General features: G+C 49.1%; 1 protein-coding gene across 1 annotated transcript in view; it reads left to right on the plus strand.

Annotated features, from left to right (window-relative positions):
* The first annotated feature begins 6,597 nt into the window (after nucleotides 1-6,597).
* Nucleotides 6,598-26,734, plus strand: part of LOC147094910 (BTB/POZ domain-containing protein 17-like) — a 54,544-nt gene continuing 34,407 nt past the window's right edge. Inside the window, exons 1-2 of the mRNA XM_085974531.1 lie at nucleotides 6,598-6,655; nucleotides 18,880-18,996. Of these exons, the coding sequence (XP_085830657.1) occupies nucleotides 18,970-18,996 (27 nt within the window). The 5' untranslated portion in view covers nucleotides 6,598-6,655; nucleotides 18,880-18,969. The remainder of the gene's footprint in view (nucleotides 6,656-18,879; nucleotides 18,997-26,734) is intronic.

Genomic DNA, 26,734 nt, shown 5'->3' on the forward strand with positions numbered 1-26,734 from the left:
TGCTGCCCCTCCGACGGTGCGGTGCTCCCTCAGTGCTGCCCCTCCGGCGGTGCGGCGCTCCCTCGGTGCTGCCCCTCCGACGGTGCGGCGCTCCCTCAGCACCGCACTGTGGAGTCTCAGCCTCGCTTTATATGCTCAAGTCCCTGGAGCGGGATTTGAACCCACAACCTTCTGACTGCTATCCACTGAGCCACAGCTGACTCCAGTCTTTTACACAGTTTCATCATAACTTCCTTGCTTTTGCACTCTACCCCTCTCCTAAAGCAGGGGAGTTATGATGAATTGTTAAACAGTTTTTTTTGCAGAGTGACCAAGGCTGTCTGTCGGAAACAATTTTGCATTTGAAAGAAGCTTGTATTGTGAAGCTTGTGCCACTTTGCCAGGCCCGCTGCCTGCGGCCCCTCTCCCAGATTCCAGCCCCAGCTCTGTGCTGCCTGCGGCCCCTCTCCCAGATTCCAGCCCCAGCTCTGTGCTGACTGCGGCCCCTCTCCCAGATTCCAGCCCCAGCTCTGTGCTGACTGCGGACCCTCTGTAAGAATTCGCAATAATTTACAGTTCGGAAGATTCATTTTTTTGATTAAAGATCCCTGGGCAATGTGCTTTTAAATTTCCAGGGGTAAAAAATGGCAGTCGCACCACATGGCCGAATGACAAAAGAGGCTTGGAATGCAGCTTTCTGTGTCTGGAAGTAAGGTTCGATGAAGACAAAGGACAATGCTTTGTTTACAAAGCAACTGAATGCTATTAGCATTTGTTTGTATATCGAGTGGAGGACATCTAAACTGCAGAAGAGACTTTTTGTATCTTGAATTGGAAGCGTTAACATTTGAATGGATTTCAAATCACCCAGTACTGGACAATAGAGCGGCTGTATTTCTCTTGTGCATTGGACCCTTTTGGGTGGGGAATTTTGCACACAGCCCTTGCAAGGCAGGACGGGAGGGGCTCACCAGGTATAAAGAAAGGGCTGAGAAGCCAGCTCGCTCTCTTGACTCTCTTGACTTCCTGGGACCATAGGTGAGCTCTCTCTCTCTCTCTTACTTCGCTGGACCAAAGGTGAGCAGAGTTTCTCTCTCCTCAACAAGGCAACCTAGCAGGAGTTTGGGGGATGGTAATTTAAGGGGATATTACTAAGATTGTTTAACCAACATTGTAGTCACTTACCCCTTGTTTTCGCCGTCTGCAACCCCTGTTAAGCAATTTTACTGTAATTACTGTGTTCGTGTGGGATAGTTTGATATTGTGATTATAGTTTCTTTTAGTTAATAAAGCTTGATTTTTTTCTCTCATCCAAACTACGTGTCTGTTTTAATAATATCAATAATTATAAGCCCTGCAGTCAGAACTGGAAGGTGGGGTAGCGATTCGAAACCGCTGTTTTAAAATTGGTTTTATTTGTAAATTGGTCTGAGTGCAGGCAAAGGCTGCAAGACCAGGAAAATTACTTTAAACCAGTTTAAAGAAGCCCTGAAATCCTTACAATGGCGACCGCGGCAGGACTGCAGGCCGTTTTTGATATGATAAGTGGTCTGGATCTAGAGAAAGCATCAGTTATTGTCTTTCTTGCTTTCAGTCTGTGGGCAGCCCTGCGGAAGGTAGTGGCAGTGTGTAAGCTGACCTATCGGGGTATAGGTGGCTGGGCTAGGAAGGGTGAGATGGGAGAGCAGGAGGAGTTTAAAGAGGCCAAGAATCGGGAGTCCCAGCTTGAAAAATGCCAGGCGGAGGTAGAACGCCTCAGAGAGGTGTATGAGGCCAGAGCTAGTGGTATGAGGGTGCGGGAAGAGAATGCACGCCTCACACTAGAGGTCACGAAATGCCAGGCATTTATAGAGCGCCTTGTGCAGGAAGTCACAGAGGCGAGGGACAGAGAGATGAGGCTACAAGAGGAGAATGCACACCTCACCCAAGAAGCTAGCGAGAGAGAGAGCCATGTGAGAAACGAGATAGAATTCCTAAAGTACCAAATCACTGAGGCCAGGGAAAATGAGATGAGACTGCGGGAAGAGAATGCCAGGTTTGGTGAAGCAGATCATGGCCCCTGTAGGGCAGAGATAGAAAGCCTTAACATGGCTTTAAAGGCAGCAAGGGGAATGATTTGCGTGATCAGCCCGAAGGCAGGTCAGCTGGATTTTACTGGCAGCCCAAATCAAACCGCCCCAGAGGCAACACCCAGGGAAAGGCTGGCTAGGGAATTAGAGATCCCAAGACAGCAGCCCACAGCTCCGGGTTTTGAGGAGCTCTGGCAGCAAGGAGGGGTGGAAAATGGGGTGGTAGGAGAACACCAGCAGATCCCGCTAGGCAGGCGGGGACCAGGACCTGTGTACCCCCCCCAACAACGGAGGTACGGTCCGCCCGTGAGGAGTGAGCCTGAGAATAGGAATCCTCAGCCCACAGCATGTTCGAGTTCACAGGCAAGCACTGTGGCTTGTGTGGGGGGAGGAGCCATTCATATTCAGAGTAAGCTGTTTAAGCCAGGGAACAGGAGAGTTCTGGGACCCCTGTAGAGCAGATCCAGTAGCAGAAATCCGAGACAAGGGAGGCACACAGGGGATAGTTTTGGCCCCAGACGAAAGGCAGGTCCAAAATTCCCCATTTAAAGCCACCTGGGTGAGGGAACATGAGTTTGCTGTCCATGCAAGTTCAAGTTCACCGCCTGTAAAGACAGGCACAGTGGCCTGTTTAAAGGGGCAAGCTTCCCAGCCCCCTTCTAGAGTGGTCCCCCCCATGATGTGGGACCCTGCGGGGGCAGGGATAGCAATCCCTCTTGCAGGAGACATAGGGAGGGAGCTGACACCAGGTTTTAAGCATGGGGAGGAAAATTTCCAGCCACCAGCAGCGGGTGGTGAGAGTATACCTGCCCCCAGCACAGGAGTGGGCAGGGAAGAGCAGACAAACCCAGAGAGAGATTTGCACCGGCAGGCTGCCAGGTATATTATACAGTGCGGGCTATTTGGACATGGGGGAGAAGGTTCCCAGCCAGCTGGGGCTGTGACCCAAGCTCAGGGTCCGCCAGCCAAAGTTTCCCCCATAGAGACACCCCTCAGAAGGTCTCAGCGGGTGCCCCAGCCTAAGAAAGCATGGTCACCCACTTTACAGTGGAGTAGGGCGGTCTCCCGAGCCAGGGAGAAGCCAGAGAACAGAGGCCCCCACTCAACAGCCATAAGCTGCGAGGGACCAGAGACAGGAGGCAGTTCAGCTTCGCTGCAGCCAGCAGCAATCTGTGACAGTGCCAGAGATTAGCCTGGCCGTCCGGAGACGGGCGGCATTTGAATGATAGCTATGTGTGTGTATATAGCTTGCTTTAAGGTGTATTTTAAGTTTTGTTGATTTAACTAGTCTTAAGTTTAAGTTTAAAGAGTTTAAATTTACATGTGTGCCGAATGTTTGTATTTTGGTCTGAGGTCGAGGGACCCGACCATGTCTCCACCTAAGGCAGCAGGTCAGTGAGACCTGGCTGCATGTCCCTTTTAAGTTTTTGCAGGAGATGGGAAAATGAAGCAGCCATGTTCGCCCAGCCCGAGCTGGACATCGAATGAAGATACGGAATGTTGGGGATCACCTCACCACTGGACGAATCCAGGAGACCCCACAGCGATCGTTGGGAAAAACCGGACAGAGTCTGGAGGAACTTGCCTACTCCTCCTACGGGGAGGAGATGGCCCCAGCTGGGTGGGGCATGGCCCCCAACCCAGCACTATCCTGACCGAAGTTCACTTGCGGGAGACCTCGCTGTCGAGGAGTCACGATGGGGAAGCGCGGGCGCCTGTTCATAGGGACGCGTTCCTCGGGGGTGGGTGGTGATGGCCCGGGAATGATTGTATAGAGGAGGGGGAGACCCAAGAGTCGCGTGGGTGCGGTCGGGGGAGGGAGGAACTCACCCGGGGGCCCACGGGCAAAGAAGATAAGTTGTGGCTGGGAAGGATGAGTGGGTGGCCGGATCAGTGTGGGGCCAGGGAGTGCCGCCACACAGGCACCCATCATTTTCTGCAGCCAGTCGAGGGAAGACGGGAGGGGGAGGGACTGGGAGTCATGAGATCCCATGCTCCCCGGTCTCGGTCTGTGCCCAGGTAATTTTAAATGTGAGGGGTACCCCGCCTCCACAAAGGGACAAGGGAATGGTTCGGGGGCTGGCGGAACAGGCTGGTTGGTAAATCCAGTCTGCCTGTTTTAAAGTTTAAGCTGATCAAAGGGGGGTGGAAGGTACTTTTACTGCCCGAGTGGGAGGAGCAATACCCACTCGAATTTCGCGACCCATCATCGGCATGTGATGATCGGGGTTCATTTAAGCATGTTGTTTAATGATTTTTTGTATTTGGGTTGCAGCCCCAAGTTGAGCAGAGGCGTCGGATCCTCTCCGTGCTTGGGACCAGTTTATGACAACTCCAAGTTGAGCAGAGGCGTAGGACCCTCTCCGTGCTTGCGATAATTTTTGAATACATTGTGTAACTAAGATTGCAACATTTTGTAATTCACTTATGATGTAAAAAAAAGTGATTGTATATTTGGTTTACACTGTATAATTTTACAAGCGTGTAGGGGTATGAGACCCCTTAGTGAAAACTGAAGTATCTGTAAGATGCCTACCATACCAGGGTTTTTTTTCTGGAATTTAAGGGGAATAGATGGGACGGGGATCAGTGGCAGATAGCTATTAGGTAAATACAGGGGATGGTTGTTTGTGGGGGGTCAGAAATCATTGCTCATTTCTTCAAGAGGATGCTACAAGCAAGCTGGAAGTATCCAAGGGCGGACTGTAAGAATTCGCAATAATTTACAGTTCGGAAGATTCATTTTTTTGATTAAAGATCCCTGGGCAATGTGCTTTTAAATTTCCAGGGGTAAAAAATGGCAGTCGCACCACATGGCCGAATGACAAAAGAGGCTTGGAATGCAGCTTTCTGTGTCTGGAAGTAAGGTTCGATGAAGACAAAGGACAATGCTTTGTTTACAAAGCAACTGAATGCTATTAGCATTTGTTTGTATATCGAGTGGAGGACATCTAAACTGCAGAAGAGACTTTTTGTATCTTGAATGGGAAACGTTAACATTTGAATGGATTTTAAATCACCCAGTACTGGACAATAGAGCAGCTTGTGCATTGGACCCTTTTGGGTGGGGAATTTTGCACACAGCCCTTGCAAGGCAGGATGGGAGGGGCTCACCAGGTATAAAGAAAGGGCTGAGAAGCCAGCTCGCTCTCTTGACTTCCTGGGACCATAGGTGAGCGCTCTCTCTCTCTCACTTCGCTGGACCAAAGGTGAGCAGAGTTTCTGACTCCTCAACAAGACAACCTAGCAGGAGTTTGGGGGATGGTAATTTAAGGGGATATTACTAAGATTGTTTAACCAACATTGTAGTCACTTACCCCTCGTTTTCGCCGTCTGCAACCCGTTAAGCAATTTTACTGTAATTACTGTGTTCATGTGGGATAGTTTGATATTGTGATTATAGTTTCTTTTAGTTAATAAAGCTTGATTTTTTTCTCTCATCCAAACTACGTGTCTGTTTTAATATCAATAATTATAAGCCCTGCAGTCAGAACTGGAAGGTGGGGTAGCGATTCGAAACCGCTGTTTTAAAATTGGTTTTATTTGTAAATTGGTCTGAGTGCAGGCAAAGGCTGCAAGACCAGGAAAATTACTTTAAACCAGTTTAAAGAAGCCCTGAAATCCTTACCCCTCTCCCAGATTCTAGCCCCAGCCCTGTGCTGCCTGCGGCCCCTCTCCCAGATTCCAGTCCCAGCTCTGTGCTGCCTGCGGCCCCTCTCCCGGATTCCAGTCCCAGCTCTGTGCTGCCTGCGGCCCCTCTCCCAGATTCCAGCCCCAGCTCTGTGCTGCCTGCGGCCCCTCTCCCAGATTCCAGCCCCAGCTCTGTGCTGACTGCGGCCCCTCTCCCAGATTCCAGCCCCAGCTCTGTGCTGCCTGCGGCCCCTCTCCCAGATTCCAGCCCCAGCTCTGTGCTGCCTGCGGCCCCTCTCCCAGATTCCAGCCCCAGCTCTGTGTTGCCTGCGGCCCCTCTCCCAGATTCCAGCCCCAGCTCTGTGCTGCCTGCGGCCCCTCTCCCGGATTCCAGCCCCAGCTCTGTGCTGCCTGCGGCCCCTCTCCCAGATTCCAGCCCCAGCTCTGTGCTGCCTGCGGCCCCTCTCCCAGATTCCAGCCCCAGCTCTGTGCTGCCTGCGGCCCCTCTCCCAGATTCCAGCCCCAGCTCTGTGCTGACTGAGCTGCTCTCACCCGGGGACAGCGCGTCACAATCGTCCCCAGCGCACCTGAGCTGGAGAGGAGGCCCCGCCCCCTTTGGTTGGAGGACCAGGCCGCCCAGTTCAGTCCTCCCACCTTAGCCCTCTTCCTATTGGTCAGAGCTCCCGTCAGTCACAGGCCGGGCCTCCATTCATATGAATGGTCCTGTTCCTGTGATGACGTCACAACCGGGCCCCAGCCTCAGCGCCGGGGAGGGAAGGTCCCGCCCCCTAGCCGCGCCGCCATTGGTTGAACGACCAGGCCGCCATTGGTTGGACGACCAGGCCGCCATTGGTTGGACGACCAGGCCGCCTAGTTCACGCCTCCCAGCTCAGCCCTCTTCCTATTGGGTAGCGCTCCCGTCAGTCAGAATCACGTTGCTCCGTTCGGCGTCCGCGGAGGTCCCGCCCTACTCTCAGGTTTGGTTTTTCTCGTATTTTACTTTATAATTTCGCTCTGCGCTTCCCCCCCCTCACCTCGATTTACATCGATTCCACAACACTTTACCCCGGCTGCTGATTCCACCTCTTCCCCGGCCCGGCCTTTCGTCTGATCCCGGAGGCCCCGCGCAGGCGCACTGGCAGCCTCGTGGTGTGGTGAGGGGGCCGAATGAGCATGCGCGGTCCCGCCTCTCCACAATTAAAGGGACACCCACCCCCTCCACATTTAAAGGGACACCTACCCCCTCCACATTTAAAGGGACACCCACCTCCTCCAGATTTCACAGAAACCCCACAGTACAGATAGAGTCCATTTCGGCCCATCGAGCCTGCACCGACACATATCCCACCCGATCCCCGTAACGCCTACATATCGCACCCTATCCCCGTAACCCTACGTATTTAATCCCCCTAACACTAAGGGTCAATTTATCATAGCCAATCATCCTAACCCGCACATCTTTGGACTGTCGGAGGAAACCGGAGCACCCGGAGGAAACTCACGCAAACACGGGGAGAATGTGCAAACTCCACACAGACAGTCACCCGAAGCTGGATTCGAACCCGGGTCCCCTGGCGCTGTGAGGCAACAGTGCTAACCACTATGCCACCGTGCTGCCCTCCCTCCCTCTCATGTCCTCTACTGTGGAGGAGGAATTCCTGGAGTGTTTACGGGATGGTTTCCTGGACCAATATGTCGAGGAACCAACCAGAGATCAGGCCATCTTAGACTGGGTATTATGTAACGAGAAAGGATTAATTAGCAATCTTGTTGTACGAGGCCCCTTGGGTCGGAGTGATCATAATATGATCGAATTCTTCATTAAGATGGAGAATGAAGTAGTTGACTCAGAGACAAGGGTCCTCAATTTAAATAAAGGAAACTACGATGGTCTGAGGAGCGAGTTGGATAGGATTGATTGGGGAATGTCACTCAAAAGGGTTGACGGTGGACAGGCAATGGCAAACATTCAAAGACCTCATGGATGAACTACAGAATTTGTTCATCCCAGTTTGGCATAAAAATAAAACAAAAAAGGTGACTCAACTGTGGCTAACAAGGGAAATTAGGGATAGCAGAAGATCCAAGGAGAGGACATATAAATTGGCCAGAAAAAGCAGTAAACCTGAGGATTGGGAGCAGTTTAGGATTCAACAAAGGAGGACAAAGGGATTAATTTAGAAGGGGAAAATAGAATATGAGAGTAAGCTTCCAGGGAACATAAAAACTGACTGTAAAAGCTTTTATAGATATGTGAAGAGAAAAAGAACATAAGAACATAAGAAGTAGGCGCAGAAGTAGGCCATACGGCCCATCGGGCCTGCTCCGCCATTCAATAGGATCATGGCTGATCCGAACCTAGACTCACGTCCACTTCCCTGCCCACTCCCTGTAACCCCTAATTCCCTTATCAGTTAGGAAACTGTCTATCTCCGTTTTAAATTTACTTAATGTCGCAGCTTCCACAGCTATCTGAGGTAGCAAATTCCATAGATTTACCACCCTCTGAGTGAAGAAGATTCTCCTCATCTCAGTTTTGAAACGGCAGCCCCTTATTCTAAGATTATGCCCCCTAGTTCTAGTCTCACCCATCAGTGGAAACATCCTCACCGCATCCACCCGATCAAGCCCCCTCACAATCTTATATGTTTCGATAAGATCGCCTCTCATTCTTCTGAATTCCAATGAGTAGAGGCCCAACCTACTCAACCTTTCCTCATAAGTCAACCCCCTCATCTCCAGAATCAACCGAGTGAACCTTCTCTGAACTGCCTCGAGAGCAAGTATATCTTTTCTTAAATATGGAAACCAAAACTGTACGCAATATTCCAGGTGTGGCCTCACCAGTACCCTGTATAACTGAAGCAAGACTTCCTTGCTTTTATACTCCATCCCCCTTGCAATAAAAGCCAAGATTCCATTGGTCTTCCTGATCACCTGCTGTACCTGCATACTAACCTTCTGTGTTTCATGCACCAGGACCCTCAGATCCCTTTGTACTGTAGCACTTTGCAGTTTCTCTCCATTTAGATAATAACTTGCTCTTTGATTTTTTTCTGCCAAAGTGCATAACCTCACACTTTCCAACATTATATTCCATCTGCCAAATTTCTGCCCACTCACTTAGCCTGTCTATGTCCTTTTGCAGGTTTTTTATGTCCTCCTCACTCACTGCTTTCCCTCCCATCTTTGTATCGGAGGCACACTTGGATATGTTGCACTCGGTCCCCTCCTCCAAATCGTTAATATAGATTGTAAAGAGTTGGGGCCCCAGCACTGACCCCTGCGGAATACCACTAGTTGCCAACCCGAGAACGAACCATTTATCCCAACTCTCTGTTTTCTGTTAGATAGCCAATCTTCCACCCATGCCAGTATATTACCCCCAATCCCGTGATTTTTTATCTTGTGCAGTAATCTTTTGTGTGGCACCTTGTCAAGTGCCTTTTGGAAGTCTAAATACACCACATCCACTGGTTCCCCGTTATCCACCCTGTTTGTTACATCTTCAAAGAATTCGAGCAAATTTGTCAAACATGACTTCCCCTTCGTAAAACCATGCTGACTCTGTCCGATTAAATTATGCTTATCCAAATGTCCTGTTACTGCTTCCTTAATAATGGACTCCAACATTTTACCAACCACAGATGTTAGGCTAACTGGTCAATAGATTCCAGCCTTTTGTCTACCTCCCTTTTTAAATAAGGGCGTTACATTAGCAGTTTTCCAATCTGCTGGGACCTTGCCTGAATCCAGGGAGTTTTGGAAAATTACCACCAATGCATCCGCAATCCCCACCGCTACCTCTCTTAAGACCCTAGGATGTAAGCCATCAGGTCCAGGGGATTTATCTGCCTTAAGTCCCATTATCTTACCGAGTACCATCTCCTTAGTGATTTTAATCGTGTTTAGCTCCTCCCCCCATAGCCCCCTGTTTGTCCAGTGTTGGGATATTTTTAGTGTCCTCTACTGTAAAGACTGATACAAAATATTTGTTCAGCGTTTTTGCCATCTCCATGTTCCCCACTACTAATTTCCCGGTCTCGTCCTTTAAGGGACCAACATTCACTTTAGCCACCCTTTTTCTTTTTATATAACTGTAGAAACTCTTGCTATCTGTTTTTATATTTTTTGCTAGTTTACTTTCATAATCTATCTTCCCTTTCTTAATTAATCTTTTAGTTATTCTTTGCTGGCTTTTAAATACTTCCGAATCTTCTATCCTCCCACTACATTTGGCTGCTTTATATGCCCTTGTTTTCAGTCGGATACTATCCTTTATTACTTTACTTAGCCACGGATGGCTGTCTTTTCTTTTACGCCCCTTTTTCCTCAGTGGAATATATTTTTCTTGAAAGTTGTGAAATATCTCCTTGAATGTACACCACTGCTCATGTACCGTCTTACACCTTAATCTATTTTCCCAGTCCACTTTAGTCAACTCTGCTCTCATACCTTCATAGTCTCCTTTATTTAAGCTTAGTACACTGGTTTGAGATCCAACTCTCTCACCCTCCAACTGAATTTGGAATTCAGCCATGTTATGGTCACTCATTCCAAGGGGATCCTTTACCAGGACATTTTTTATTAATCCTGTCTCATTACACAGGACCAGATCTAAGATTGCCTGCCCCCTGGTTGGTTCAGTAACATACTGCTCAAGGAACCTGTCCCTAATGCACTCTGTGAACTCTTCCTCAAGGCTGCCCTTCCCAATTTGATTTGTCCAGTCAATATGAAAGTTAAAATCTCCCATGATTATAGCTGTTCTCTTATTACAAGCCCCAACTATTTCCTGATTTATACTCCGACCAATAGAGTTGCAACTGTTAGGAGGCCTATAGACTACGCCCACTAGTGACTTTTTCCCCTTATTATTCCTTATTTCCACCCAAACCATTTCACTATCCTGATCCTTTGACCCAATATCATTTCTCACTATTGCAGTGATTCCATCCTTTATTAACACAGCCACCCCACCTCCTTTTCCTTCCTGTCTGTCCTTCCTAATAGTCAAATACCCCTGGATGTTTAGTTCCCAGTCATGGTCACCCTGCAGCCATGTCTCCGTAATGGCCACCAGATTCATACCCATGTGTAGTTATTTGTACTGTCAACTCGTCTATTTTGTTACGAATGCTGCATGCATTCAGATAAAGAACTTTTAAATATGTTTTGTGACAATTTATTCCTGCTTTTACCCCTTTACTACTTTACCTTTATCTTTATATATTCTGTCCCTTCCTGACACACTCTGGTTTTTAATTCCCCCACTGCTACCTTGCTCTATTGCCTTCTCCGCTGACATTTTTATTTTTCGCTCTCTTGAAACCTCCCCCCCACGAATTAGTTTAAAGCCCTCTCAACAGCCCTAGTTATTCGATTCGCCAGGATTCTAGTCCCAGCACTGGACAAGTGAAGTCCATCCCAACGGAACAGCTCTCTACTGTCCCAGTACTGGTGCCAGTGTCCCAAGAAGCAAAACCCATTTCTCCGACACCAGTCTTTGAGCCACGCATTTAAGTCTCTGATTTTATTTACCCTAGCCAAATTTGCTCGTGAGGGCAGGTACAGCACGGGTTAGATACAGAGTAAAGCTCCCTCTACACTGTCCCATCAAACACTCCCAGGGCAGGTACAGCACGGGTTAGATACAGAGTGAATCTCCCTCTACACTGTCCCATCAAACACTCCCAGGGCAGGTACAGCACGGGTTAGATACAGAGTAAAGCTCCCTCTACACTGTCCCATCAAATACTCCCAGGGCAGGTACAGCACGGGTTAGATACAGAGTAAAGCTCCCTCTACACTGTCCCATCAAACACTCCCAGGGCAGGTACAGCACGGGTTAGATACAGTGTAAAGCTCCCTCTACACTGTCCCATCAAACACTCCCAGGGCAGGTACAGCATGGGTTAGATACAGAGTAAAGCTCCCTCTACACTGTCCCGTCAAACACTCCCAGGGCAGGTACAGCACGGGTTAGATACAGAGTAAAGTTTCCCGGATCACTGGGCCTGCTTCTGGGGAAGGTGGGACTTGTACAAGTCGGACGGGTTGCACCTGAACCAGAACGGGACAAATATCCTTCCGGGGAGGTTTGCTAGCACTGTTCGGGGGGGTTTAAACTAAAATGGCACGGGGTTGGGAAGCTGAGCAGGGAGACAGAGGAAAGGGAAACAGGGATAAAAGCAAAAGATAGGAAGGAGAAAAACAAAAGTGGCAGTCAGAGAAATCAACGGTTTAAATCAAACGTGGCCACAGTAAATAATAATTCTAATAGGTCTAAGAGCGTTAAAAAAACAAGCCTGAAGGCTTTGTGTCTTAATGCGAGGAGCATTTGTAATAAGGTGGACGAATTGGCTGCACAAATAGAGGTAAACGAATATGATTTGGTTGGGATTACGGAAACGTGGCTCAAGGATGGCCAAGACTGGGAACTCAACATCCACGGGTATTCGATATTCAGGAAAGATAGGCAAAAAGGAAAGGGAGGTGGGGTAGCATTACTGGTTAAAGAAGGGATTAATACAATTGTAATGAAGGATATCAGCTCTGATGATGTGGAATCTGTATGGGTAGTATTGAGAAATACTAAGGGGAAAAAAACATTAGTGGGAGTGGTATATAGACCTCCCAACAGTAAGGCGGAGGTTGGGGATGGCATGAAAAGGGAAATTAAAGAAGCGTGCAATAAGGGCACAGCAGTCATCATGGGTGACTTTAATCTACATATAGATTGGGCCAACTAAATTAGTAACAATACTGTGGAGGAGGAATTCCTGGAGTGTTTACGGGATGGTTTCCTGGACCAATATATCGAGGAACCAACCAGAGATCAGGCCATCTTAGACTGGGTATTATGTAACGAGAAAGGATTAATTAGCAATCTTGTTGTACGAGGCCCCTTGGGTCGGAGCGATCATAATATGATCGAATTCTTCATTAAGATGGAGAATGAAGTAGTTGACTCAGAGACTAGGGTCCTCAAGTTAAATAAAGGAAACTACGATGGTATGAGGCGCGAGTTGGGTAGGATTGATTGAGGAATGTTACTCAAAGGGTTGACGGTGGATAGGCAATGGCAAACATTCAAAGACCGAATGGATGAGTTACAGAATTTGTTAATCGCAGTTTGGCATAAAAATAAAACAAAAAAGGTGACTCAACCGTGGCTAACAAGGGAAATTAGGGATAGCATAAGATCCAAGGAGACGACATATAAATTGGCCAGAAAAAGCAATAATCCTGAGGATTGGGAGCAGTTTAGAAGTCAACAAAGGAGGACAAAGGGATTAATTAAGAAAGGGAAAATAGAATATGAGAGTAAGCTAGCAAGGAACATAAAAACTGACTGTAAGAGCTTTTATAGATATGTGAAGAGAAAAAGATTGGTGAAGTCAAGCGTAGGTCCCTTGCAGTCAGAATCAGGGGAATTTATAATGGGAAACAAAGAAATGGCAGACCAACTAATTCATACTTTGGTTCTGTCTTCACAAAGGAGGACACAAATAACCTCCCAGCGATGCCGGGGAACATAGGGTCTGATGAAAGTGTGGAACTGAAAGAAATCAGTAATTTTAGGGAAATGGCGTTAGGAAAATTAATGGGACTGAAGGCCGATAAATCCCCAGGGCTTGATAATCTACATCCCAGGGTACTTAAGGAAGTGGCCCTAGAAATAGTAGATGCATTGCTGGTCATCTTGCAGAACTCGATAGACTCTGGAACAGTACCCATGGATTGGAGGGTAGCTAATGTTACCCCACTATTCAAAAAAGGTGGTAGAGAAAAAGCGGGGAATTAAGCCTGACATCGGTAGTGGGGAAAATGCTAGAGTCTATTATAAAAGATGTAATAGCAGAGCACTTGGATCGGATCAGGATCAGGAGTGACAGGATCGGACAAAGTCAACATGGATTTACAAAAGGTAAATCATGCTTGACTAATCTACTGGAATTTTTTGAGGATGTAACTGGTAAAATAGATAAGGGAGAACCAGTGGATGTGGTGTATCTGGACTTTCAGAAGGCTTTCGATAAGGTCCCACATAAGAGATTAGCGTGCAAAATTAAGGCACATGGGATTGGGGGCAAGGTATTGACTTGGATAGAGAACTGGTTGGCGGACAGAAAGCAAAGAGTTGGAATAAACAGGTCGTTTTCCGAGTGGCAGGCAGTGACTAGTGGGGTACCGCAAGGATCGGTCCTAGGACCCCAGCTGTTCACAATATATATTAATGATCTGGATGAGGGAATTGGATGTAATATCTACAAGTTTGCAGATGACACAAAGCTGGGTGGGAGAGTAAGCTGTGAGGAGGATGTCGTGAAACTCCAGTACGATTTGGACAGGTTGGGTGATTGGGCAGAAACATGGCAAATGCACTATAATGTGGATAAATGTGAGGTTATCCACTTTGGTGGCAAAAACAGGAAGGCAGATTATTATTTGAATGGCAATAGATTGGGAGAAGGGGAAGTGCAAAGAGACCTGGGTGTTCTTGTGCAGCAGTCACTGAAGGTAAGCATGCAGGTGCAGCAGGCGGTTAAGAAGGCAAATGGTATGTTGGCCTTCGTAGCGAGAGGGTTCGAGTACAGGAACAAGGATGTCTTGCTACAGTTGGACAGGGCCTTGGTGAGACCGCACCTTGAGTATTGTGTGCAGTTTGGTCACCTTATCTGAGGAAGGATGTTCTTGCCATGGAGGGAATGCAGCGAAGATTCACCAGACTGATACCTGGGATGGCAGGAATGACGTATGAGGAGAGATTGGGTCGATTGGGCTTATACTCACTGGAGTTTAGAAGAATGAGAGGGGATCTCATCGAAACCTATAAAATTCTGTCAGATCTGGACAGACTAGATGCAGGAAGGATGTTTCTGATGGCCGGGAAGTCCAGAACCAGGGGTCATAGTCTAAGGATAAGGGGTAAGCCATTTAGGACTGAAATGAGGAGGAATTTCTTCACCCAGAGAGTGGTGAACCTGTGGAATTCTCTACCACAGAGGGCGGTGGAGGCCAGTTCATTAAATATATTCAAGAAAGAGTTGGATATATTTCTTAAGGTAAAGGGATCAAGGGATATGGGGAGAAGGCAGGGACAGGGTACTGAATTTGGATGATCAGCCATGATCTCATTGAATGGCGGAGCAGGCTCGAAGGGCCTACTCCTGCTCCTAGCTTCTATGTTTCTATGACACCATTCCTACAAAACATGTCTCACTTAAATCAGTGTCCTCAATTACATTAACTCGTTGCCCGTTCTTAGTTTTTACTTTTGAAAAGCATTGTTTGGCAAAGTGATTCTTTCCATGACATTTTGTGCACATTTTTCCAAACGCTGGACATTGTTTTAACTGGTGTTTATAACCACAGCGTTTCCAATTAAAAATTCCTTCCTCCGATTGCTTTTCACTTCTGTTCTGCCCATGTTTCTTCCCCTTGTAGGACACAGCACCGACAGCAGCACTTACTGCAATCGCATCATTATTGATTTCACTGAAAGTCTTCGCGTGCTGCCGAGCTAGCCCACTGGCTTGGCATATTTTCACAGCATTTTTCAATGTTAGTTCGGTTTCTCACAACAGACGTTCCCTGACGTTTTTATCATGAATACCAAACACAATCTGGGCACGAATCATGGCTGCTTTCAGCTCAGAGAAATTACATGTCTGTGCTTTCACTTTCAGATCAGTCAAAAAGCTATCAAAAGTCTCATTTTGCTGCTGTGTCCGAGAACGGAAGATGTACCTCTCATAGGTTTCATTCTTTTTGGGAGATCAATGGGTATCAAACTTCTTTAGCAGATCGTCTAATTTGTCTCTGTTCTCCTCTGGATTAAATACAAATGTATTAAATACCTCTATCGCCTGTGGGCCTGCAACCGTGAGCAGCAACGCTATTTTTCTTGCGTCTGGCTTCGTACCGAACCCGATGGCAGCAATGTAGAGTTCGAATTGTTGTTTGAAAGTCTGCCAATTGTAGTCGACATTTCCCATGAGATTCAAAAACTCCAGTGACATCAAATTCTCTATGTCGCTTTTCACAATTTTCAGCAGATCTTACCAATCCTGGTACCATGTTATGTTCATTAATAACTAGTCGTTTTTATTAAGAACAGCTAGCTTTTGCTAGACACTTTATTGAGCACATGTGGACTAGGTACAGTATCTGTAGAGGCCTCCATCTTGACTGCTGCCTTGTGGGTAGCCTAGTGCATCGTGGGTAGCCCACTCTTATATACATACAGCACCACCTAGTGTACCATTCCAGAATGACAGGTTACTGATCATTACAATTACCATCGCCGAATCCCCCACTATCAACACCTTGGGGGGTCACCATTGACCAGAAACTTAACTGGACCAGCCACATAAATACTGTGGCAACAAGAGCAGGTCAGAGGCTGGGTGTTCTGCGGCGAGTGTCTCACCTCCTGACTCCCCAATGCCTATAAGGCACAAGTAAGGAGTGTGATGGAATGCTCTCCACTTGCCTGGATGAGTGCAGCTCCAACAAGAAGCTCGACACCATCCAGGACAAAGCAGCCCGCTTGATTGGCACCCCATCCACCACCTTAAACATTCACTCCCTCCACCACCGGCGCACCGTGGCTGCAGTGTGTACCATCTACAAGAGGCACTGCAGCAACTCGCCAAGGCTTCTTCGGCAGCACCTCCCAAACCCGCGACCTCTTCCACCTAGAAGGACAAGGGGCAGCAGGCGCATGGGAACACCACCACCTCCAAGTTCCCCTCCAAGTCACACACCATCCTGACTTAGAAGTATATCACCGATCCTTCATCGTCGCTGGGTCAAAATCCTGGCACTCCCTCCCTAACAGCACTGTGGGAGGACCTTCACCACACGGACTGCGGCGGTTCAAGAAGGCGGATCGCCACCACCTTCTCAAGGGCAATTAGGGATGGGCAATAAATGCTGGCCTTGCCAGCGACACCCACATCCCATAAACGAATTAATAAAAAGTCCGGAGGAACGCGACTACAATAACATATATTTATATAGCGCCTTTACCTAGGATTACACAGGATATACAGCACAGAAACAGGCCATTCGGCCCAACCAGTCCATGCCGGTGTTTATGCTCCACTCGGGCCTCCTCCCGTCTTTCCTCGTCAAACTCTATCAGCATAACTCTCTATTCCCTTCTCCCTCATATGCTTGTCTAGCCTCCCCTTAAATGCATCGATACTATTCACCTCAACCACTCCCTGTGGTAGCGAGTTCCACATTCTCACCACTCTCTGGGTAAAGAAGGTTCTCCTGAATTCCCTATTGGATTTCTGGGTGACTATCCTATATTGATGGCCTCTAGTTATGCTCTTCCCCACAAGTGGAAACATTCTCTCTGTTTCCACTCTATCAAAACCTTTCATCATTTTAAAGACCTCGATTAGGTCACCCCTCAGCCCTCTTTTTTCAAGAGAAGAGACCCAGCCTGTTCATCCTTTCCTGATATGTTACCCTCGCATTTCTGGTATCATCCTTGTAAATCTTCTCTGCACCCTCTCCAGTGCCTCTATATCTTTTTTATAATATGGCGACCAGAACTGTACGCAGTGCTCCAAGTGTGGTCTAACCAAGGTTCGATACAGGTTTAGCATAACTTCCCTACTTTTCAATTCTTTCCCTCCAGAAATAAACCCTAGTGACGCAAGAAAACTACTAGGCCCTTGGTCTGAGTATTAAACAAGGCTTTAATCAACTGTTTTTCAATGTGGAGATCTAGTTGTGTCCTTCACTAGTTCCTGTTAAAGAATGTCCTGAGCAAGCTGGGTCCATGCCCGAGTATTTATACACTCCCTGGACAGCGCCACCAGCAGGCCGCCCAGTATTATTTCATAAGTCATTTCCCATGAATGACAAGATTGATGTCACCTAGTGCTTGGTTTGCTTTTTTCAATCGCCTTGTTAACTTGTGTCGCTACTTTTAATGATTTGTGTATTAGTACTCCGAGATCCCTTTGTTCCTCTACCCCACCCAGACTCCCGCCCTCCAAGTGACAAGTGACCTCCCTATTCTTCCTACCAAAATGTAATACCTCACATTTATCTGTGTTGAACTTCATTTGCCAATTATATACCCATTCTATGAGTTTATTAATGTTGACACACGGACACAAGCACACTCACATGTAGATCTACCAGACGCCGAGAGCGGCAGATCAGCGCCTGAATCAACTGGTACGTCTTGTGGGTGACGGTTGAAACATTTCTCGACATGGGGCGAATGAAGACTCGGGCGAAGATGGTCCCTGCGGAGAACGAAGAGAAGGAAGATGGTCAGTCCCGAGAGTAGGAGGGAGGGCGCACGAGAAACACGGAGAGAGGCAGCCGGATCGAATGAGAAAGAATGAGAGATCCGAGAGGGAGAGAAAGATCAGAGAGAGAGTGAGAGACAGTGCCAGAGACAGAGACAGAGAGAGAGAGAGAGAGACAGAGAGACAGACAGAGAGAGAGACACAGAGAGAGAGAGAGAGATACAGAGAGACAGAGAGAGAGGGAGAGAGACAGAGAGAGGGAGAGAGAGAGAGACAGAGCGAGGGAGAGAGACAGAGACAGAGAGAGAGACAGAGAGAGAGAGACAGAGAGAGAGAGAGGGAGCGAGGCAGAGAGACAGAGAGAGAGACAGACAGACAGAGGGAGAGAGAGACAGAGAGAGAGACAGAGAGAGAGACACAGAGAGAGAGAGAGAGATACAGAGAGACAGAGAGAGAGGGAGAGAGACAGAGAGAGGGAGAGAGAGAGAGACAGAGCGAGGGAGAGAGACAGAGAGAGAGACAGAGAGAGAGAGACAGAGAGAGAGAGAGGGAGCGAGGCAGAGAGACAGAGAGAGAGACAGACAGACAGAGGGAGAGAGAGACAGAGAGAGATACAGAGAGAGAGAGAGATACAGAGAGAGGGAGAGAGATAGACAGAGAGAGAGAGAGACAGACAGACAGACAGACAGACAGAGGGAGAGAGACATAGAGACAGAGAGAGAGAGAGGAGGAAGAGAGGCAGAGAGCGTGCTGCACTGTCACAGGAGCCGTCTTTTGGAAAATAAAGAAATGGTAAAGTGAGGCAATTGCTGGATCCGCCTTCAGGCCATCGAATTAAGCGTTGTGGTGCTGAAAACACGATATTGAGAATGAAATCAAAGGAGAAAATTCCAAACAGTGTTTTTTTGGATTGGCAGGCTTGTGGCCCTCACTTCAGGGGAGAGGAAGAAAGCTGTAGACTGCTGGAGAATATCGATTGACTGGTCAGGTGGACAGAACAGTGACCAATGGAATTCAATCCGGAGAAGTGTGAGGTAATGCGTTTGGGGAGGGTTAACACAACGAGGGAATACACATTAAATGGTAGGACACTGAGTAATGTAGAGGAACAGAGGGACCTTGGAGTGCATGTCCACAGATCCCTGAAGGTAGCAGGCCAGGTAGATAAGGTGGTTAAGAAGACATACGGAATGCTGGCCTTTATTAGCCGAGGCATAGAATACAAGAGCAGGAGGGTTATGCTTCAACTGTATAAAACACTGGTTAGGCATCAGCTAGAGTACTGCGTGCAGTTCTGGTCACCACATTACAGGAAGGATGTGATTGCACTAGAGAGGGTACAGAGGAGATTTACAAGGATGTTGCCTGGGCTGGGGAATTTTAGCTATGAGGAAAGATTAGATAGGGTGGGGTTGTTTTCTTTGGAACAGAGCAGGCTAATTGAGGTGTATAAAATTATGGGGGGTCCAGATAGAGTGGATAGAAAGGACCTATTTCCCTTAGCAGAGGGGTCAATAACCAGGGGGCACAGATTTAACGTAATTGGTAGAAGGGTTTGTGGGAATTTGAGGGGAACTTTGTTCACCCAGAGGGTGGTGGGGGTCTGGAACTCACTGCCTGAAAGGGAGGTAGAGGCAGAAATCCTCATTGCATTTAAAAAGTACTTGGATATGCGCTTGAAGTGCTGTAAACTACAGGGCTACGGACCAAGAGCTGGAAAGTGGGGTTAGGCTGGATAGCTCTTTGTCGGCCGGCACGGACACGATGGGCCGAATGGCCTCCTTCTGCTCTGTAAATTTCTATGATAACATAAGAACGTAACATAAGAACATAAGAAATAGGAGCAGGAACAGGCCGCTCGGCCCCCTCGAGCCTGCTCCGCCATTCAATAAGATCAGGGCTGATCTTGGGCTCAAAGCCACTTCCCCGCCCGCTCCCCATAACCCTTCACTCCCTTATCTTGCAAAAATCTGTCTATCTCCACTTTAAATGTATTTAATGACCCAGCCTCCACGGCTCTCTGGGGCAGAGAATTCCACAGGTTTACTGTAGTGTCCGAGTATCAATAATACACGGACTGCAGGAGAACAATAATAACAGGTATTTACTGAACAGAGGGTAACTTAAGACTGAAGTACAGAAGCCTGCTATGGCTTTATATACAGGGGTGGTCACTGCCGGTACTGCAGTATAGAATCAGTTCTTCTCTTAAAGGTACATACACAACAATTCCTCCCCTTTTAGATAAACAGTACATAACATTCATTTTACAACTAAATAATAACTAATTACAATTACAATTTTCTCTGTACTATATACATCAACTGAAATAATCATTTATAAATTCAGTCTTTGAGGAGGCTTCCTGATCCTGACTGGATAGCGCCTTTCTCGAGTATCCTGTTCTTGCGGCGGAGTCGATTCTGGCTCATTGTCATTGGTTGGTTCGTCAGCTTCCAATACCACTGATTCTGAGGTAGACGCAATCTGTACTTCGGGTTCATTACCAGGTACACATGCTCGTGGTATGGGTTTGGCTTGTTCCTGTGACTCTAGAATCTGGTCAGCATGGCGTCTCACGATGCTCTCTCCAACGTCCACTGTGTACATTAGTGGTCCCTGCTGTGTGCATATTGTTCCTGGCTGCCATTTTTCTGTTCGGTAGTCGCGGGCCAAGACTGGTTGCCCTATCTTGAAGCTTCTGGTTGGCTTCTCATTTATGTGCTGGAATTGCTTATCCTCAACATCTCGTCTTATGTTTGGTTTGAGCAAATCCAGGCGACATCTTAGCCTTCAGTTGAAGAACATTATGGCTGGAGCTTGGTTGGTGACTGCATGTGTCGCATTCCGGTAAGCAAACAAGAAATTATCCACCTTGTGTTGCAGTGGTATGTCGTCGTTATACATTGCCTTTATTGCCTTTTTAAAGGTCTGAACAAACCTCTCAGCCAATCCATTTGTGGCTGGATGATATGGGGCAGATGTGTAATGCTTCACCCCATTATTCCTCAGAATCCTCCAGAAATCCTCGGACACAAACTGTGGCCCATTGTCGGAGCAAATCTGTTCTGGCAAGCCATTCCTGGTGAAGATGGTCCATAGGACTGCAATAGTTTTCTCTGTGGTGGTGGAGGACATTTTGATGACCTCTGGCCATTTCAAATGGGCGTCCATGGCGATTAGGAACATGGAGTCCATAAATGGACCAGCAAAATCAATGTGTACCCGTTGCCATGGAGATGAGGGCCACTCCCATGGATGTAGCGGGGCCTGTGGTGGAGCGTTTTGGACCTTCTGGCATCCTGTGCATCTCTTGGTCATATCCTCGATTTCTTTATCGATTCCCGGCCACCACACAAATGCCCTGGCTAGGCTCTTCATTTTTACCCCTCCCAGATGACCCTCATGAAGCTCATTGAGCACTCTATCTCTCAACTTGGGTGGAATTCCCACTCGGGATCCACACATCAAGGTCCCCCGGCACACTGACAGCTGTTCTCTCCTTGGCGAGAATGCTGGCAACAGTGAGTCGCCATATGCTGGCCATCCCTTCACCGTCAAATCATAGACCCGAGAGAGTGTCGGGTCATTTCGGGTTTCCTTCTCTATACTTGAGTTTGTAACAGTGTGGCAAACCACTGTTATTGTTACACTGTTGTTATCACCTACACAAGGTTATCTCTTGCCTCGCACACTGTTATACCTAGGCATACCTCAGCTGACTCCGCCCATGGCTCTGCCTGCTTGCCCAGGTATAAAGGTGATTGCTTGGCTAGTATTCTTCCTTGCTGGAACCGATCACCCATGAGGGTGGGCTCTGTTATTTAGCCAATAAAAACCTATAGTTACTATCTTAACTCGTCGCTTTTCATGGAATGAATTGATAGGTATATCAATTTTATTGGCTAAATTTTGAAATCACTGACCAGCCCCAGCAGCCGACTTGGCTGCGAGCCCTCCGACCGCCGTACCTGGATCTAAATCCACAGGCAGCGAATTCAGCCCTCGACTTCGACCACTGGCTGAGCTGCTTTGAATCCTACCTGGTAGCCTCCGGCGTGCCATCGGAAGCCGACAAACTAAGAGTTCTGACCGCCCAGGTGAGCCCTAAAGTATTTGCACTCATCCGGGACCTTACTACATACAAGGAGGCCCTCGACCTGCTAAAAGAGCAGTACCGGAGCCCAGTAAATTCAATGTATGCCAGACATCTCCTAAGATCCCGCTCGCAACAGCCAGGAGAGTCTGTAGATGAATTTTTACGGGCGCTACAAACACTCGGCAGGGACTGTGACTTTAAAGCTGTATCGGCTGCACAACATGCTGAAGGAAATATCCGTGATGCCTTCGTGAAAGGCCTTCGGTCCGACTACTCACGGCAAAGACTGCTTGAATCAAAGGACCTCGACTTGAAAGCAGCTGCAGCCCTCACTCGCTCCCTGGAAGTGGCCCATCGGGACCTCGAGGCGTACTCCGGGTACAGTGCTGTGCGATCGTGGGTCTCGGGCCCGACTCCGGCCGCAATACCCCTCGCACCGCCGCTCCTGGGACCTACTATGGCGTCGGTGTCCCGGAATCGATCGGGACCGCCACCCCCGGGACCTGCTGCGGCAGCGGAGCCCCGCGATCGGGCCGCCAGCTGCTATTTCTGTGGCCAGGCGAGACATCAAAGGGCGCGCTGCCCTGCAAGGAACGCGACCTGCTCTGGCTGCAGAAAAAAAGGCCACTTCGCGAACGCCTGCAGAGGGAAAGCCACAGACGCCAGCAGTGCCTCATGTGAGTTGTGGGGGTGGCCATCTTTGATCAAGGCCACAGACGCCAGCAGTGCCTCGTGAGTTGTGGGGGCGGCCATCTTTGATCAAGGCCACAGACGCCAGCAGTGCCTCATGTGAGTTGTGGGGGCGGCCATCTTTGATCAAGGCCACAGACGCCAGCAGTGCCTCATGTGAGTCGTGGGGGCGGCCATCTTCTCCGCCATTTTGTTCGCCGCACTCGGCCGCCATGTTGTCTCCAGACCCGACCACCGCCTCACCTGCCGACGACAGCAGCACACTCAGCCATACACTGGCCTCCGTCACACTGGACCAAGCTCTCCCGCATCATCTGTCCAGGTCCATGATGGACATCGAGGTAAACGGCCACGCCACGACCTGCCTGTTCGACAGCGGGAGTACGGAGAGTTTTATTCACCCAGACACGGTGCGCTGCTACTCCCTCACTGTCCGGTCAACATGCCATCGGATCTCGATGGCGTCGAAGTCCCATTCAACAGACGTCAGCGGATACTGTGTGGTGACCCTGTCGGTTAGGGGCACGGAATATAAAAACTTTAAACTTCTCGTCCTGCCCCAGCTCTGCGCTGCCGTCCTACTAGGGCTGGATTTCCAATGCCACCTCCAAAGTGTCACTTTGGCATATGGTGGACCCCTCCCCCGACTCACAGTCTACAACCAGCAGTTTTTAAACCGCCCGCCGCATACCACCTGCGGCCTCTCCACTCTCAAAGTCCCGCCCCCCATCCTTGTTCGCTAACCTCACCCGCGACTGTAAACCCGTCGCTACCAAGAGCAGGCGGTACAGCGCCGGGGACAGAGCTTTTATTAGCACTGAGGTGCAGCGTCTCCTGAAGGAGGGCATCATCGAGGGGAGCACCAGCCCTTGGCGTGCCCAGGTCGTAGTCGTTAAGACCGGCAATAAACACCGCCTGGTCATCGACTACAGCCAAACCATAAACCGGTACACCCAGCTGGACGCATATCCCCTTCCCCGCATATCTGACATGGTCAACCAGATTGCACAGTACCGGGTATTCTCCACCATCGACCTTAAGTCGGCCTATCACCAACTCCCTATCCGCCCTGAGGACCGCCAGTATACCGCCTTCGAGGCGAATGGCCGCCTCTACCACTTCCTTAGGGTTCCCTTCGGTGTCACCAACGGGGTTTCGGTCTTCCAAAGGGAGATGGACCGGATGGTTGACCAGAACGCGCTGCAGGCCACATTTCCTTATCTAGATAACGTCACCATCTGCGGCCGCAACCAGCAGGACCACGATGTTAATCTGGAGAAATTCCTCCGTACGGCCCAACGGCTGAATCTCACTTACAATAAGGAGAAATGTATATTTAACACCTCGCGCCTTGCCATCCTTGGCTGCGTAGTAGAGAACGGAGTCATCGGCCCCGACCCCGAAAGAATGCGCCCCCTCATGGAGCTTCCCCTTCCCCACTGTCAAAAGGCACTGAAGAGAACCCTGGGGCTCTTTGCTTACTATTCCCAATGGGTGCCCAATTATGCGGACAAAGCCAGACCCCTCATGAAGTCCACCTCCTTCCCCCTGACAGAAGAAGCATGCGCAGCCTTCTCCCTCATAAAAGGAGACATTGCGAAGGCCACAATGCTCGCAGTGGATGAGTCCCTCCCTTTCCAAGTGGAGAGCGATGCATCCGACTTCGCCCTAGCTGCAACCCTTAACCAGGCGGGGAGACCTGTGGCCTTCTTCTCAAGGACCCTCCAGGGCCCTGAGATCCGACACTCTTCTGTCGAGAAGGAGGCCCAGGCGATTGTGGAAGCGGTACGACGCTGGAGGCATTACCTGGCAGGCAAACGATTTATCCTCCTCACCGACCAGCGTTCGGTTGCTTTTATGTTTAATAACAAGCTGAGGGGCAAAATCAAGAACGACAAGATCTTGAGGTGGAGAATTGAGCTCTCCACCTACGAGTACGATATCTTGTACCGGCCGGGTAAACTCAACGAGCCCCCAGATGCTCTATCATGAGGTACATGCGCCAACGCGCAAGTTGATAGACTGCGGACCCTCCACAACGACCTCTGCCACCCCGGGGTCACTAGACTTTACCACTTCATTAAGGCCCGCAACCTGCCCTACTCCATCGAGGAGGTCAGGACCATGACCAGGAACTGCCAAGTCTGTGCCGAATGCAAACCGCATTTCTATAGGCCGGACAGAGCAAGCCTGATCAAGGCCACCCGCCCCTTCGAGCGCTTGAGCATCGATTTTAAGGGGCCCCTCCCGTCCTCTGACCGTAATGTGTACTTCCTCAACATTATTGACGAGTACTCCCGTTTCCCCTTTGCCATCCCCTGCCCAGACATGACCAGTACCACGGTCATCAAATGCCTGAACGACCTCTTCGCCTTGTTCGGGTTCCCGAACTATATACATAGTGACCGGGGCTCATCCTTCATGAGCGAGGAACTTCGCCAGTTCCTGCTTGCGAGAGGTATCGCTGCGAGCAGGACCACCAGCTACAACCCCCGGGGGAACGGCCAGGTGGAAAGAGAGAACGCGACAGTTTGGAAGGCCGTCCTCTTAGCCCTAAAGTCTAAGGGCCTCCCAACCTCTCGCTGGCAGGAAGTCTTCCCGGCAGCGCTCCATTCCATCCGGTCACTGCTTTGTACTGCCATTAACGCCACCCCTCATGAGCAAATGTTCGTTTTCCCCAGGAAGTCGACTACGGGAACCTCGCTACCAACATGGCTGACTTCTCCGGGGCCCGTCCTGCTGCGGAAGCACGTGAGGACCCATAAAATGGACCCCCTGGTCGAGAGGGTGAACCTTCTGCACGCCAACCCCCAGTATGCCTATGTGGAATACCCAGACGGGTGGGAGGACACAGTCTCCTTGCGAGACCTCGCACCCTCGGGCACCCCTGAGACACCACCGTTATCCCCCACCACTCCCCCAAATCCAGCTCCTGTAAGCGGCATGCCGGAACCTCAGGGGCCTTCGTCGACCACGCAGACAGCAGCATTAACATCGGATATGGCACCACTGCCGCCACTACTGCGCCGGTCAGAAAGGCTTACGAGGCCTCCTGATAGACTGACATACACGAACTAGTAGTACACTTCACCCCGCCGGACTCAATTTTAAACAAGGGGTGAATGTGGTAAACCACTGTTATTGTTACACTGTTGTTATCACCTACACAAGGTTACCTCTTGCCTCGCACACTGTTATACCTAGGCATACCTCAGCTGACTCCGCCCTTGGCTCCGCCTGCTTGCCCAGGTATAAAGGTGATTGCTTGGCTAGTATTCTTCCTTGCTGGAACCGATCACCCACGAGGGTGGGCTCTGTTATTTAGCCAATAAAAAGCTATAGTTACTATCTTAACTCGTCGCTTTTCATGGAATGAATTGATAGGTATATCAAACAGGTAGACATTCGACTATGGTCGCATGGAATATCTCAACAGGGTCCACTGCAGGTGCTTCCTCCACCGTAGGCAACGGTAGGCGCGACAGCCCATCAGCGTTTCCATGCTGTTTCGTACCCTTGTACTCTATGTTGTACTGATGTGCCCCTAGAAAAAGTGACCATCTTTGCAGCTGTTGCGCCGTCATCACTGGAACGCTCTTCTTTGGGTTAAAAATGGAGACCAGGGGCTGATGATCAGTCGGTAGGGTGAATTTCTGCCCGTGCAGATAGTGATTGAACTTCTTCACCCCCCACACCAGGCTGAGGGCCTCCCTGTCAATCTGGGTGTAGTTACGCTCGGCTGAGGTTAACGAGCGCAACGCAAAGGCTATTGGCCTCTCTGAACCGTCAAGGAATTTGTGTGACAGCACCGCTCCAATGCCGTAGGGAGATGCATCACATGCCAACCGAATCGGTAGTATTGGATTGTAGTGGGCCAATACTTCTTTTGAAGTGATTCGGCATTTACATTTCTGAAAGGCACGCTTACACTCATCACTCCATTTCCATGTTACTCCAATTTGCAGCAGGGCGTTCAGTGGGTG

This window comes from Somniosus microcephalus, unplaced genomic scaffold (assembly GCF_052327205.1).
Source record: "Somniosus microcephalus isolate GS21.2 unplaced genomic scaffold, FLI_Smic_1.0 unresolved_chr1, whole genome shotgun sequence".
NCBI lineage: Eukaryota > Metazoa > Chordata > Chondrichthyes > Squaliformes > Somniosidae > Somniosus > Somniosus microcephalus.